At 31.4% G+C, this 14,641-nt stretch overlaps 4 protein-coding genes across 4 annotated transcripts; 2 read left to right on the top strand and 2 right to left on the bottom strand.

Annotated features, from left to right (window-relative positions):
- Positions 1–911: 911 nt before the first annotated feature.
- On the bottom strand, positions 912–2,726 carry LOC105624193 (UV excision repair protein RAD23 homolog B). The gene is made up of 6 exons (XM_012205552.1): positions 2,661–2,726; positions 2,510–2,582; positions 2,085–2,238; positions 1,716–1,886; positions 1,310–1,641; positions 912–1,198 (listed from the first exon to the last, which is right to left on the bottom strand). Exons 1-6 carry the CDS (start codon positions 2,724–2,726, stop codon positions 912–914), a joined length of 1,083 nt encoding a protein of 360 aa, XP_012060942.1.
- A 976-nt stretch (positions 2,727–3,702) lies between these two features.
- LOC105624194 (ankyrin repeat domain-containing protein 40-like) lies at positions 3,703–5,224 on the top strand. Its single transcript, XM_012205553.1, has 3 exons — positions 3,703–3,821; positions 4,369–4,673; positions 4,878–5,224. Exons 1-3 carry the CDS (start codon positions 3,703–3,705, stop codon positions 5,222–5,224), a joined length of 771 nt encoding a protein of 256 aa, XP_012060943.1.
- A 575-nt stretch (positions 5,225–5,799) lies between these two features.
- LOC105624195 (ribosomal L1 domain-containing protein CG13096) lies at positions 5,800–7,105 on the bottom strand. The gene is made up of 3 exons (XM_012205555.1): positions 6,840–7,105; positions 6,080–6,645; positions 5,800–6,005 (listed from the first exon to the last, which is right to left on the bottom strand). The coding sequence occupies exons 1-3, from the start codon at positions 7,103–7,105 to the stop codon at positions 5,800–5,802; spliced, it is 1,038 nt and encodes a 345-aa protein (XP_012060945.1).
- A 1,817-nt stretch (positions 7,106–8,922) lies between these two features.
- On the top strand, positions 8,923–13,191 carry LOC105624196 (GPI inositol-deacylase). The gene is made up of 11 exons (XM_012205556.1): positions 8,923–8,963; positions 9,180–9,360; positions 9,810–9,963; positions 10,072–10,176; positions 10,265–10,368; positions 10,428–10,871; positions 11,006–11,253; positions 11,343–11,768; positions 11,840–12,226; positions 12,341–12,736; positions 12,927–13,191. The coding sequence occupies exons 1-11, from the start codon at positions 8,923–8,925 to the stop codon at positions 13,189–13,191; spliced, it is 2,751 nt and encodes a 916-aa protein (XP_012060946.1).
- Positions 13,192–14,641: the final 1,450 nt, after the last annotated feature.

The following is a 14,641-nucleotide window of genomic DNA, read 5'->3' on the forward strand; positions in this document are numbered from 1 at the left end:
ACTTAAATTAATTATTTATTAGTTAATAGTATTTAGTAGTTAGTAAAAAAATACACTATATTATACAATATATGTTATATNATATTAGTACANAGATATATTATTATATATATATATATATATATATATATATATATATACTTATTTTATGACAAACTATTACAATTTACTATTGAATTGTGTATATCATAAGAGAGTTTTTTAATATTTAAATTAGTTTACCGGTATTATCATTTCAAAATAGAAAATCTCTTTGTACATACATACATTAATACGAATATATGCAAGTACACATACCCAAACAGATGCATTCTATAATTTTTATATCAGAAAGCCGAGAAATATACAAAATGCACTTATTATACCTACATGCAAACATTTAGATATGTATAAAACATACCTTAACGCGAGAGTGAACACATCTTCAATTTATATATGCCCAACCCTCAATATATAACTACTGCAAGGTATTCTTCTGCAGAGTAAGGCTCGTAAGGCTTTCTCATATAAAAATGCAATTATATTGCTCCATATATATTAAAGAAATATAAGATCTTAGAGCACTTGTAGGCTGTAAGGATGGATTTTATAACATCATCTGCTGTAAGCAACAATTCTTTCTCTCATAAACATGTGTTAGATATTGAATGAAATGTTTTTAAAAATATGAAACAATGCTTAAAAGAGACATATATGTAATGTTATGGTATGCGCCTATCTTTAAATTCAATCGCTTACCAAACACACCAGGATTTTATCTACACAACAAATAAAATAGCATAGATATTGTATATATCTATATACAAAATAAAGATGATTATTGTAAGGTAAAAATGATAATGGTGCGATCATCCACCCTCTGTCAGTCCCGTTCTTTATTCGAAACACCGCGCAAAATCAAGATGAGCGATTCAGTCGTCAAGGTTTTGCGAAAGTAGGAAGTTAGCAGCGAGATTTTCGTTCTTTTCACAGGCGAAATATGCTTGTACGACTAAATGTTCTGGGAAACCTAACGCCTTCAACCTCTCAATAGCTTCTCTGTCTTGTGGTGTTATCTGTATTAAACCGGATCCTACGCCCGTTGCTGCACCCGCGCCAGGTCCACCATTCACAGCACCTCCTGCAGTAGCTGCAGCCGCGGGTCCTACGCCTCCTCCAGATGGTAAAACTCGCGCCCCCGTTCCCGTAGTAGGTTCCACTACAAGAAAAGCACGACAAATTATACATATTATTAATATTATATAATTATCAATTTATTTTCAATTACAATAACGACGATGTTTTAAGCTTTACACTAGCATAGACTAACCAGGTTCATTGAGCATGCGTACAAATGCTTCCTGATTTTGAGAAATAAGCTGTAAAAGGGCAGGATTAGTGGAACCGATTTGTTGAAGAAGATTGTTCAGCAGCTGTGGATTCTGTTGAATGACCTGACGCATTTGTTGAAATTGTGGTTGCAAACGTAAAAAGGCCAATGGATCTTGACTTTGATCCTGAAGTTGTTCTTGCGCTTCTGGTGGATCTTCAGGTGGATCCTCGAAGAGTTGCGCTGGTATACCTGTTATGAGATACTCGACAGCTCTATCAGGATTGTTAAAACTTGCACGCAGCGCCTGTACGACCTGCTCACGTTCATACCTAATTCAAACGATAAGATTATTATATAAATACTAATAATTGCAGTTCAGTGTGTCATTTTTCTCTGTACGTACCCCATATCCATAATGTTGTTTACCATAGTATTATAATCCTCCCCCATTAGCAAGGCACTTTCTGCTTGACCAGCCACTGGAGCAGCTGCTATGGGTTGCTCTTGCACATTACTAGCTGCTCGTGTAGTATCCTGAACATTAGGGTTCGAACTAGGTTGTGTAGTTGCTGAGCTACAACAGAAAGATAAAGAAACATGAAGTAAACTAATTTCTATTCTATAATCTAAAAAAAACTAAACAGTTTTGTTCTCTCAATAATATTTGGCAAATGATTATATTTGTTGTAATTAATGTTTGATATAATAAATATTTTACAACAAACGATATATTTATCGCGTTTTACGCAAAATATCGCAATCCTTAAGTTACCTAGTAGATTCCTCCTTCTTATCACCCTCTGTGCGCTGTTCTTCGCTTGTTTTAGGTGTAGCACCAGTTTTAGGCTTTGTTACCATAACAACTATAAATTTCTTCTCATCGATATTATATTCTGCTAAAGGCTGCTCATCCGCTAATATTTTCCCTGCAAGTATTTGCACATCGTTATAATAAAAGTAAAAAAAGAAAAAAATTTGTCATAGACCCCAACGTGTGAAAGACGGAAACATAACCTATGAGCGTTTCTGCAAGATCATTCCTATCCCGAGGGAGCTATATTTAAACATATACGGGCCATGCAATAATCAGTATATTATTCTAACGCAGATTTTCTCCCAGCTGTGTTGACGAGCATGCCGGGCGGTTGAATAATATTCCCGATGTATTAGGTTATTTGTATGTTATAAAATCCTTACCAGCGTATATTAACTTCTGATGTTCGGCAGGGAAGCCTTTCTGCGTTTCGATCTTCTCCTTGAGATCTTTGACCTGATAAGGCAAATATCTGAATCGTTAACCGCTCGAAAAAGTCGGTTCCATCACTAAATCTTGCCAAATTTTACTTACAGTTTGCGACGAGTCGATCTCTATCGTGAAGGTTTGCTGCTGTAAGTTTTTCAGCGTTATAATCATATTGCCGGGGTGGTGAGCTCGCGCAACGTACGTCAAGCAATCGTAAAATTAACCCCGCGTAGTCCTCCACGATAAGAATAAAACGGTGTTTTGGAGTAGAGATTTTTTTTCAGCGATGAGTCTGCACTGCCTTAAACAGCTCGCAGGTGTATGAATGTTAACACTTGCAACAGTGTGCGGAAAACATATGATAATGAAAGATCTAGTAACGACTACACTACCAACCGCTGGTCCGTTTAGAACAATATTATGCTGCATTCACACGATGTACAACATCCGATCTGACGATGCGATAGCCAATAAGAAAATTCGGTCCTAAATTACATTCAGACCAATTTTATCTCCAAGGAAAATTTTATCGAATAAATAAATAAATAATAATAATAATAATATTTTTCGGAGAGAATGTTTTCGATGTTCTTGCACGATTCATCTTTTGTTCTTTTATCTTCAATATGAAAAAAAAAGAAAGATGTATCTTATAAGAAGTTCAATAGCCTGGGATAAAAAATAATCTTATTCTTTTTTTTGATTAATTAATATGGACTGTTAGCAGTAATTTCAAACTGAATGTGTTCCGATGTTTGTATATATTGCCAGTATGAAAATAATATTCTTCGGATAGGATTTATCTTTTATTTTTTTATTTTCAATATGAAAAAAAAAGATGAAGAACCTTGTAAGAAGTTCAATAGCCTGGGATAAAGAATAATCCTGTTCTTCTCTTTGGCTATATAATATGGACTGCTAGCAATAATTTCAGACTGGGTGTGTTTCGATATTTGTACACACTGCCAGTACGAAAATCTATACTCATCTTATAATATACGTGACGTTAACTATAGATTTTCAAAGTCTCACAGAACATGGCCTATATTTATGCTTACCGTACATTTGGTGCTCCATCTTTGAGCTGCCTCGCTCGCCTAATATTACAAACATGTGACATAGCGCGGTGCATGTAAATCGTTACAAAATGGAAAGAGTTCTCGAAGAGCGTTTAAGGGAAAGAGTCTGCCTCGGTGACACCGAAGCCGTCCAAGACCTCTTGACTCTAGGTGTTGACGTTAATGCGCGAGAGCCTGTCAGCGGATGGTACTTGTCATTTCAATTTTGCTTTCACAAACAGAACCCATAAAAATATATTTACATATTTCTGAATTTTTTTTAATCTTGTACAATTCGTTCTCGCTTGTACTCATTAAATGGAATAACTTACATTCTATTGCTTATGATAAAAATGGGCTCTAATGCCAATGTAAAAATTAGATCAGTTGTCCAGGCCTGAATACTTTTGGCTTAAACTAAAATGTATCAGTAATCGCCTACTTTTCAATTCATTGTGTTTTATTGTAGTGCATGATATTGAGACTCAAGAATGACACTTAAATCGTTAAAAGTTTTTGACCTGTGTCATTATGCTTAAAATTTTCTGTTATAAGATACTATTCATAATATTATTCATAATACATTTAACTATAAAAAAACATGAATTTTATGTATACATATATGTATACATATTTATGTATACATATACTGTAATATTAGTAACAGAATAAATAAATCTAATTATTATAGATTTAGATATTAAGATATTTATAATATCATATTATTCATTTTTCATTCATTCCTGTTTCTCAAGGACTGCACTACATTGGGCATGTAAAGAGGGATACTTAGATATCGCTGTCTTACTCTTGAAAAATGGTGCCGATAAAAATATAAGATCTGAGATAGGCGAAACACCAGCATCTGTCTGCAGCAATCAACAAATTTTATATCTTCTGAGCACAAACGATGACATCGAGCGAATCATGTATGACACATCATTACGTTCAGCTCCATCCGCGTATGCTCCACCAGATTTTTTGCGCGCTACTGCAAATTCTTCAAAAGGCAGAAATAACATATATGACAAAAACAGATTCATCTCAGCATTTCAAGATGGTTCGATATAAATTGATACATTTTCTTTAGTAACTTGATATTCTAAATTTAGCCAGAAAAATATAGTTGTTATATTTATATTGATTCAGTTTAAATAAATTGAAAATTGTTTTTAAAGACACTATATATAGTTTATTATATACTATAGCTGCTGTAGTATATGTATACATATATATATATAATTATATTTTAATATATTTTTAGAATTGGTACTGAAAATCCGAATTGCCAATACAGCGGATTCAGATTTCATAGAGGTAGAATTACCACGAAGCGAGTTAACATATCAGGCTCTATTGTGTCTGTGTTGCAAGGAGCTAGATGTCAATTCGCATCAAATCCAGAAATTACGAAAGTTGCCCAATACTAGACTGAGGAGAGACAAAGATATTCAGAGACTTCAAAACTTTCAAGAGATCGAAGTGGTCATAGATGCGACAAATGTGTACAAGGGCTTGCAAAATTCCAACAGTGTCGCCAACAGTTTGCCAACATTACCCGCTAATGGATATCAAAGTATATCTAAGAAGGATCAGACTATTTTGTATTGACTATTAGTATTAGGAAGGAATGTTCCTCACAATTTCAAGTATTTGCACATAATCTAGTATATCAATAAAAAAGAAATTATTTGTTAAACAATAAACTGCCTTTATTAACTAAATAATGGTATCCAAGAGATAATATTCTCTACCATAATTAATGTAATATTTAATTCTTTGAGGAGCTTTTTAATAAAATAATTTACAGAAAATCTTTTCTAAAGGTTTTTGAAAAGTTGCTTGAAATTTGATTCTAATCTCAGAATTTTAACTAAAGTAAAATTAAACGAAAAATAAAAATAGCATAAAAACAGTTTCTATTCATGAAATTTAAAAAGGAGTTATATTAATAATTTCTAAAGTGTTACATGTTTATCTAATTATTGTCTTAGATACAATAATTGAACTAGAGATGATAAAAATATTTGTGATATTTAATGTTGATTATATAAATTAATATTAAACTTAAATAACATATATAATATTATGTATTTAGAAAATTTTTGTGATTACCATTTCTTATTTTACAATATTTTTTAAAATACAAAGTACTAACAGAATTTCTATTTTATTGAAATTTTCGTTCAATTTTCAGCTTTTTTCTTTGTGATTTTTTTACTTGATTCATTCTTTTTGATCTGTTCCTTTTTAAGGATTACTGTGCCTTCAGGTTTAACTGTGACTGTAGTATTACTTATAAATGTTGAAAGCTCTCCTTCTACATCGCAGTAAGCTTTAGGTCTCTTTGGCTGCACTGCAATTGTACTTGGATCAACAGTGTTTTTATTCTCTGAAATTCATAAATTTATTTAAAGAAACAATCTATCTATGTTGTCAATAAATTAAATCTATATTTCAACTTACTTAACGTCATATAAAAAGGCAATGCTAGACTATTTGTGCCTTTCAATCGAAGCGCTCGTATGTTTGTCCAACCACCAGGATAGTTTTTAGACAATTCTTCACAAACGGCTAATACATTTTTCAAAACTCTTTTCTTTTTCATACATGTATTCCCTACTTGCATCAAATGAGTATCACCATGGGAATGAAGCTGCATACTGGTTTTTCTCAATGCATAATCAACCTCATGCTTTAAGTCCTTGCTTTCCATTCTGACTGAAGTTGGTAACTTTCGTCTTTTGGAAAAGATTTTTCCCAATAAATGACACATATGGCCAGCAATACGACCATCAACAAGAAAGTGATCATAACTGGATAAAAGCTTTTTCTTCAATTCAAATTGATCGAATTCGGTTTTCACACGATTTATAGGTATTATCTCATTCACACGAGTGCATCCATGCTTGCCTAATAAATTTTTATAATGTTCCACCGTTGGTTCATAATCTTTTCTTCTTCCTTTCTCTAAATCGCAAACAAATAAAGCTACTTCATCATTCGGAGCCACTATTGAATATGGCAACAATCTATAAAGAGAAATATAAATTTTAATTAAAAATTTAACAGAAACACAACAATTTTTATTATGCATAAGGTATCATCATTACAAGATTTATAATCAGAAAATCTCATAAGGATCCATTGGCAATTACAATATATAATCATGTGAAGTTTTAATAAAAAGAAAATGAAATCTTTTAAGATCCATAAATTCACTTACATTCTCATTTGTCTACGAGGCATCTCTGGTACTCTGACGCTAGTCACTTGTATAAATATCGGCCGAGCCTCCTCAGCGAGAAGATTGTTCGTCTCTTTTAACTGTTCTTGAGTCATATGAAAAATCGCAGAAATGCATTCTAAAATTTGTTTTTTCGATAGATCCTTCAAATTAAATTCCTTTGATGACTCTATCGTCTCTGTTTCAGAATTCATTCGTTTCCGCTTTCGCGTTTTCACTTGCGAATTTGAATTCTCTCGTTTCATTTTCTGTGTATTGTCTATACTTAAATGATTATCTGCTCTGTGACGCAATATTTCTGTTTTATCCTTCTTATGTTTGATTGCGATCATGTAGTAACAAACGCAGTCGTTAGCATATCAATACTGTCGTGCTCAACATTACTGCATTATTTAATTATTATGGTAATTAGACAAGAATCCATAATTTATTCAATTATGTTGAGAAAAAAATAGTCTTAATAAATATTTAAAAAAGTAAAATATCTCATTACCAGTTATATACATACAAATCAATGAAAAGCACGTGGTCCAACAGCTTCGCCTAGTCCAGCCATGATGTTTAGCCGTGCAGAAAGTGATTAGTGAACAATGAGCCAATACAGCCTTGGGCTGTATTTCAAAATTCACTACCAGCGCTGAAAAACTACAATTTATGTTAAACTCATTCTACATTACGCCAATCTCAAGTTGCGACAGCCGATCTGAAGACCAATCACAACTCTACAGTCATTACTTTGCTTTCTTTTCTGCAATTGTAATTGGTCTCAACTGTTCTGTTCCGTAAATTTCATGAGACGGCGGCCTAAATTAATAAGCGTCACTCAGATGCGTCGGATTTGAACAATAGGTCTATCGCGTAGCTAATACTTTTTCCACTCTTCGCTTTATCTTTTTTCGAAGTCAAATATATATCTATCTCATTTTAAGTGCAAAAATATTGAAGATTTCATGTAACGCGAACAGACCTAATGACTGCATTCAGCGGACTCATCAGTTGAGTAAGCATTCGCTGCTATTGGATGCATTCAGTGAATGCTCAGTACGCTCTTGCATCTAATTAGCATATTCTGTTAGAACTAAAAATATAGACCAAACAGAGACAAGAGCTCACTGAGAGCTTAGGAGCGGACGTAGTATTGAATGCTCATTGTATTCTTCTAGATCTAAAATGCTGATTGGATGATCTAAAAGAATATACCAATAACAGCGAGCGTAGCCAATGGTCGCGTTCAACAGACTCAGGGTCTGAGCTAAGAATTGTCATAACATTTACTTAGGCTGCGTTCCAAAACTTTCTCTCTGAGGAAAATTTTACTCGAAATATATAGTACACGTAATGTATACAGTAAATATACAGTAAAATCTTTCTCGGAGAGAAAGTTCTAAAGATTAAAAAAAGAGGAAGATAAGTTGAATCAAGATTAAGTCCGGATCTACATTAGATGTTTTAAGCTTTAAACCGTAAGAAAATAACCAATTATAGTTGAATACGAGGAGAATAATTGATTGTGATTCGTTCATTCCTTAAGGCTGTGATCAAAGTCTCGCTACAAATGCTTTGAAGCATATGATGGACCAATTAGAAGAAAGAATTTTACAAACTGACCAATTAAAAAAAGCGTTTCAAAGCGTTTGCAGCATCGCGTTGATCCTATGATTTAAAGTTTAAAAATGTATTGTAGATCCGGACTAAAAGTTAATCTACATTGGTGGAAATGGGCAGTAATGCTATAAATGCTTCAAAGCATTTTTTGATTGGTTAATTAAAATTCTTTCTTCCTTGGTCAAACGCTTCGAAGTATTTATAGAGTCAAGTGGACCGCACTCCCCCCCCTCCCTCCCCATCAATCGATTAACGTCAATCGTGATTGATCAATTCTGTTGAACAACATATGCGATTGGTCAGTTCCAAGAAAAAACCAATTAGTCGCTGGCGCTCTTGGCGTTTCTGCGTTGAAAATAAGATATGAAGCAGTCCTATGATGCGCTGCGCATGCGTCAAATTTTATTCGAATTGGCGTTTTTTTTAATATCGAAAGAAATTATAACCTATAATCCCAATGAAGGTCGATGAATCAGGAAGTAATAGAAATCTATCCTGGTATATACTTTTTATTTTTATAAGATATCTTTTTGTAGTGAATTGATTAAGTTTCTGTATTTTCTATTTTTTATATAACTTTAAGTTTATTATCCAAATTGTAATCTATAAAAAATTTCTTCTAACGGTCTCAAAGAATAGAAAATGTCAGTATTAAACCGGTTGGTAAAGCAAATAATAATTGTATCACAAATAATAAATATTTTCTACTTAAAGGTTCGAGAGAGGACAGGTACTCAAAATGATTTCATTCAAATGGATAATTATCTACGGTTCGTTAGCACCATTTTTTATTATGATTACTCTGCTGTACGTTCTCGGGGTTGCGAGATATGTTACCGACTTTGAGGAGAATACTTGTGAAATGACGTATATGTTTGAGTACCCGCAATATGTGGTACGTGGACTTGTAAATCATACAGGAGACTACAATACTTTTTAACTTTATACTAGTTTTTATGAACTATTGGAGAGCTTGATATAAGAATAGAGATTATACTTTAATCTGTTTTAATGCGTTTATCTAGAACTTTTAAGTTTGTTTTTTTTATTATTGTACTAGATTGAACTAAAACTTTCCTCTTTGTCAAATTTTGAATACCTATTTAAAAAGTATATATTGATTTGATTGTAAAAAACAGACCTCTAATCTATTAAATGATATTAAGTTTGCTTTTTTTCAATTAGACTTATCAGATACTTACTTTATTTTTCCATCAGAATATAAAGAAATAATAACGAGTTTTTTATTTATTAAATGTAAAATTAAATGTAAAAACAAAGAATATTTTAGAATGCTAAATATGTAATAAATTTTTTTGTGAATTTTTAAATAATATATTTTAGAAAATATCCTTAAAAAATGATATTGAAGCGAAATATCCGCGGTTTGGATTGTATGCTTATGGAGAAGGCATTCTAACCGAAAAATTGAGAAGAATGCATTTTTCTGGTATACCAGTTCTTTTCATACCAGGCAATGCTGGATCTCATGAGCAAGGTTTGTATTACTTTAATAATATATTAGCGACTTAGTTTGATGACAGATTTTTATTATTTCAAAACAGATATTCAAAAGTCTATTTACTTATTTTTTTTTTTATTTTAGTACGATCTATTGCTTCAGTAAGTTTAAGAAAAAGCCGCACAGCTTCCTTCCATTTTGATTTTTTTACTGTTTCATTCAGTAAGGATTATTCTGCATTGTATGGAGGTATGACAGAAAAATATTTAAAAAATTATTAATATATTGATATTTTTGTACATAATATCAACTGTTGTTGTAATTTTATTAATGCTAGGGGTGCTTATGGAACAAACAGAGTATGTCTCACATTGTATAAAGACAATACTAGCGTTGTATAAGGGAAAAATAGACAATGTTGTATTAATTGGTCATTCTATGGTAAGAAACACAGATATGTGCTATAAAGAATGATTTAAATTTACTGGCATTGCTTTCAGGGTGGTATTGTAGCAAAAGGAGCTCTGTTACTAATGCCAAATATGAATGCATCATTAGCAAATATGATAATAAATTTGGCTACTCCTCATACTCCCTTCTTAGTTTTTGATAGTACTTTTGCAAATTATTATTATGAATTGGAAAGACATTTGCATAAACTTAAGGATGCAGGAGTAAAGGTAGTGTCAATTGGAGGTGGACCACGTGATATACTTGTACCTTCTATCGCAGCTTTCGATCGTACGGCGGATATAAATGTTCTTTCCACGAGTGTACCATGTGTTTGGAAATCCACGGATCATTTAAGTATTCTATGGTGTAAACAATTAGTATTTGTAATTGTGCGGTCGCTGTTTGATTCTGTGAATCAGTTGGAAAAACCGCCTAAAATTACATCAAATCCTGATTTAAAAATGAAGTCCTTATCTTATCATTTCTTAAAAGTAAGTAATTATTATAGATGCTAAAATCAAGATTTAATCAATTCAGTTACTTATATATAATATCGCACAAAAAGATATTTAATAATTATAAATTTTGGAATTGCTAAAATGAATTTTAATGTCTAAAATTTCAGCATACTTCTGGCAAAAAAATGTATCATTATCCAGACAAAATTCGATTTGAAACTGACGCTGAATGGGTGAGTGTACCTCAACAGTATGTCTGGAATAATAATGGAATTAAAAGATCATCCGTTATATATCTTGCGGTGGAACTATTTCATAAATCTGACTTCTTAACCATCGATGCAATAAATTTACAAAGCAAGGATTGGCTGTTTGTATGCTCAGCATTAAAAAAACAAGAACAAAAAAGAATTTGGTAACATTGAATTATATACTTCTATTATACTTCTATTATGAAAGAAATTATTATTTATCAATAAGTTTTATAATATATGTATTTTTCAGTGAATGGGGTTGGAGTTTGACAAATAAAACAAGAATTTTACCCGATCCTTTATATCGATCGAGAAGGATTGTTGATTTAAATCTAAAAGAGATAAAATATCCACACATTACTCATGCCATTGTGAAATTAACTCCCGATGATTTAGAGAAACAACTTACAGTCAATTTTGATTCCTATTTTTACAATAATCGAATGGAATCTACAAGAAATAGATTCTTACATCCTAAATATCTTTTTGGTTTCCGTGGACCTAATTTAATTGAAACTGTCAAGGGAAGTATAAGATATTATATAACACTTCCCAACATCATAGACGCAATTACAATCGAGTTCAAATCACTGAATTGTATTAAGCATCATGCTATTGTCGAGTTAATAGAATCATCGAATATAGGATCGACTCAGGTGGAAATCTTCACGAATACGTAAGTGTATTTCATAATAACTCGAGCTTCGTATTAGCTATTTTTACATATATTTAATTATAATAATGCAGGGATGATGGTCCGAAAACGATGAAAATGCAGACTCTTTATGGACGTTCCAATGATACAGCAAGTTTAAGAGTGACATTAGAACCAGAATGCATTTATATGATTAATATTCAACCTGGAGGAATCATCGATAAAATTTCGTGTAGAGTACGGGATCGGTGGCCATTGCTTTATACGGCCATTATCAGTTTGCTTCTTCTTATCATTTCTTTAAGGATACATTACAATTCAGATGTGCTACCGACAATAATCATTACCATAATATTATCCTTTGTCTTCAACGTTACTTACGAAACTTGCATCGCTTTATGTATTATTGGTATATCTGCCGTCGGTGTATGTTTCTCTGTTATATTTCTTGGTTCTGTTGCACATGGAATAGCTGTCAGGTATAGTTCTTTTATTTATACTAAAATAAAAATATTCTCTTGTATTTAATTGCATATTGAAAAAATGATTAAATTGATGGATTAAAATATTTTTGTAAGTCATATTCTTTGTAGGTTCTTAGCACGTGCAATAGCATTCTCAGTAACATGGTCCGACTGGTTATTGAGTGGTTTAAATCAGCTGCCATATATTACAACTTTTTTCGTACAATCTTTAATTCCAATAACATGCGCAGCTCTTAGTATGCTCATTTCAGTATTTCTTCACTTTTTAAAATTAACAAGGATGTATGAAGATTATTTAGAAGACATATTATTGGCCCCACTCCAACATTTCAATTTATTTAAACGTTGGAAGAATGCAAAAAATGAAGAAGAAAATGATCAGTTAAATACTAGTCAGAAAAATATCGGTCAAGAGATATACAATCGTCTTCTCCTATTTCTATTATATAGTTTTGCTGCAATCCCAGCAATTCCATCTGTCTTAGTTTGGGCAAAAAATTTCAGGTACATATTAAAATCGTCTCGATTTAAAACTTCCGTTTTCTCATTATAATATCAAATTGTGATAGAAGCGAAAAGTATAATCAATTAATTATACTTTAATGTAAGATACTATAATAAGAAAACAGAGCCCTTAAAATCGAAATTAAGTTTCATAAAAATTAGTTAACGAAAATAGACATACTTATTACAGCTACGATATGAGACTCTCCACAGAAGATCCTGTCCATGTAGTAAGTTGGATAATATTGGCTGGGTGCAGTACATTAGGTATCGTACAGATTTCTCCTAAGCACAAAGGATACCGCTCGCTTATATTAAGTAATATATTACGTTTCACGAGTTGGGTTATTCTTTCTATGACTGCAGCTCCGCGTCCATCTTTTTATCAGTGGTGTATGCCACCCATTATTGCCACAGTAGTAACGCTCATCGCACTAAATTCTATGATTCCTTAAAAAAATTAAATTCAATACTAATTAAAATACTAATTGACAAAAATTATATTAATAAGTTTACAATAATAGAAATATGTTTACATACAGTTTTTCTTACTGTTTATCATTAATTTTGTAAATTTTTCTGTGGTTGTGGCAATACTATTAAAATTTATGTCACACGTTTCTAATATTATTACAAATTAAATGGTAACTACATGTTGGAACATATAAGTATTATCAGGAGACATGGTAATGTCTCGGCGCTAAGACAAGCGCAGCGATAATACATTACCGCGTACTTTATGCGAGACCACGAATTGCGGGAATTTTATATAACAGTAATCAAAAAAGTATAATATAAATATAATCATATAAGTAGTCTAGTGTAATCTTATAAAGCAAATAAGCTGGAACTTATTTTAAGATTGTTTAGCATAGTGTATCAATAATAATTGTGAGATAAAAAATATTTATAACTGTAATGCAAAAACTTAGATCTTATGTAACTTATTGTGATACATGTGATATAATATAAAATAAGTCTTCTTAAGATTATAATTTATTAGACAAAAATTTAATCTTTTGTTTACAATATTTAATATATAATATTATTTAATTATATTAGTTATATTATATCTATTGTTATCTTATATATCTTTATTTCTATAAAACGATAACAAAATAACTTTATATATATATGTATACATGTTTTTTTACATAATTACTTAGATAATTAGTTAGAATCTCTAATATTTCATTTTATTTATATATGTATATATACACATTTGTTTCTAAAGATGAAGTTTCTATTCTACAGATGTATTTTCAATGTCTGTATTCTGCACACTATACACACATATCTGCTTTTTAGTAATGGGATGTATTTCATAGTTTGCAACTATGCCCATTTGATGTTGAAGAAAATTTATTGTTTTTGCTGCTAAAGTTTTGTTATTTGCATGTACTTCTGGATGTTGCATGAAATCACTTAGCTGGAAAAATAATAGAAGTTTATAAATTGAAACAGTTATGCAACACTTAGGGATATAGATGCTGCACATTAGTATTGTAACACAGTTCAATTTTATCAAACATATATATTTGCAGATTTTGTTAAGACCATGTATGAATTTAAAACAAATATAATTATTGATTTTTGGCAATGTAAGAAAAAATCTTGTAATATAACATTTACCTTCATCCATTTGCTTTCTGAAATCTCCTGTTTACAACTATTAATTTCAAAATTTTGAGGTGTTAAGTACGCGATCATATATATATCCGAGCATCCAAAAGAATAATCATGCCCATGTCTGAAAGATATTAAACATCTGAAATCTGCCTGAATTCCTGTTTCTTCTAAAACTTCTCTCTTGGCTGCTGTTTCAATATCTTCTCCTGATAAATATATAATACAAATATATATATTGTCTATATATATATATATATATATATATATATATATATA

The sequence above is a fragment of the Atta cephalotes genome (assembly GCF_000143395.1).
Source record: "Atta cephalotes unplaced genomic scaffold scaffold00074, whole genome shotgun sequence".
Lineage (NCBI taxonomy): Eukaryota > Metazoa > Arthropoda > Insecta > Hymenoptera > Formicidae > Atta > Atta cephalotes.

Excerpts from the sequence above, each read along its gene's own strand:
- LOC105624195 (XM_012205555.1), bottom strand. The coding sequence starts at position 7,105 with ATGAAACGAGAGAATTCAAATTCGCAAGTGAAAACGCGAAAGCGGAAA. Across the intron at positions 6,646-6,839 it reads CCTCGTAGACAAATGAGAAT|ATTGTTGCCATATTCAATAG; the intron begins GTAAGTGAATTT and ends TTCTCTTTATAG. Across the intron at positions 6,006-6,079 it reads GCCTTTTTATATGACGTTAA|AGAATAAAAACACTGTTGAT; the intron begins GTAAGTTGAAAT and ends TATGAATTTCAG.
- LOC105624194 (XM_012205553.1), top strand. The coding sequence starts at position 3,703 with ATGGAAAGAGTTCTCGAAGAGCGTTTAAGGGAAAGAGTCTGCCTCGGT. Across the intron at positions 3,822-4,368 it reads CGAGAGCCTGTCAGCGGATG|GACTGCACTACATTGGGCAT; the intron begins GTACTTGTCATT and ends CTGTTTCTCAAG. Across the intron at positions 4,674-4,877 it reads CATCTCAGCATTTCAAGATG|AATTGGTACTGAAAATCCGA; the intron begins GTTCGATATAAA and ends ATATATTTTTAG.
- LOC105624196 (XM_012205556.1), top strand. The coding sequence starts at position 8,923 with ATGAAGGTCGATGAATCAGGAAGTAATAGAAATCTATCCTG. Across the intron at positions 11,254-11,342 it reads CAAGAACAAAAAAGAATTTG|TGAATGGGGTTGGAGTTTGA; the intron begins GTAACATTGAAT and ends TGTATTTTTCAG. Across the intron at positions 12,737-12,926 it reads GTTTGGGCAAAAAATTTCAG|CTACGATATGAGACTCTCCA; the intron begins GTACATATTAAA and ends TACTTATTACAG.
- LOC105624193 (XM_012205552.1), bottom strand. The coding sequence starts at position 2,726 with ATGATTATAACGCTGAAAAACTTACAGCAGCAAACCTTCACGATAGAG. Across the intron at positions 2,583-2,660 it reads AGATCGACTCGTCGCAAACT|GTCAAAGATCTCAAGGAGAA; the intron begins GTAAGTAAAATT and ends TTGCCTTATCAG. Across the intron at positions 1,887-2,084 it reads AAGAAGGAGGAATCTACTAG|CTCAGCAACTACACAACCTA; the intron begins GTAACTTAAGGA and ends TTTCTGTTGTAG.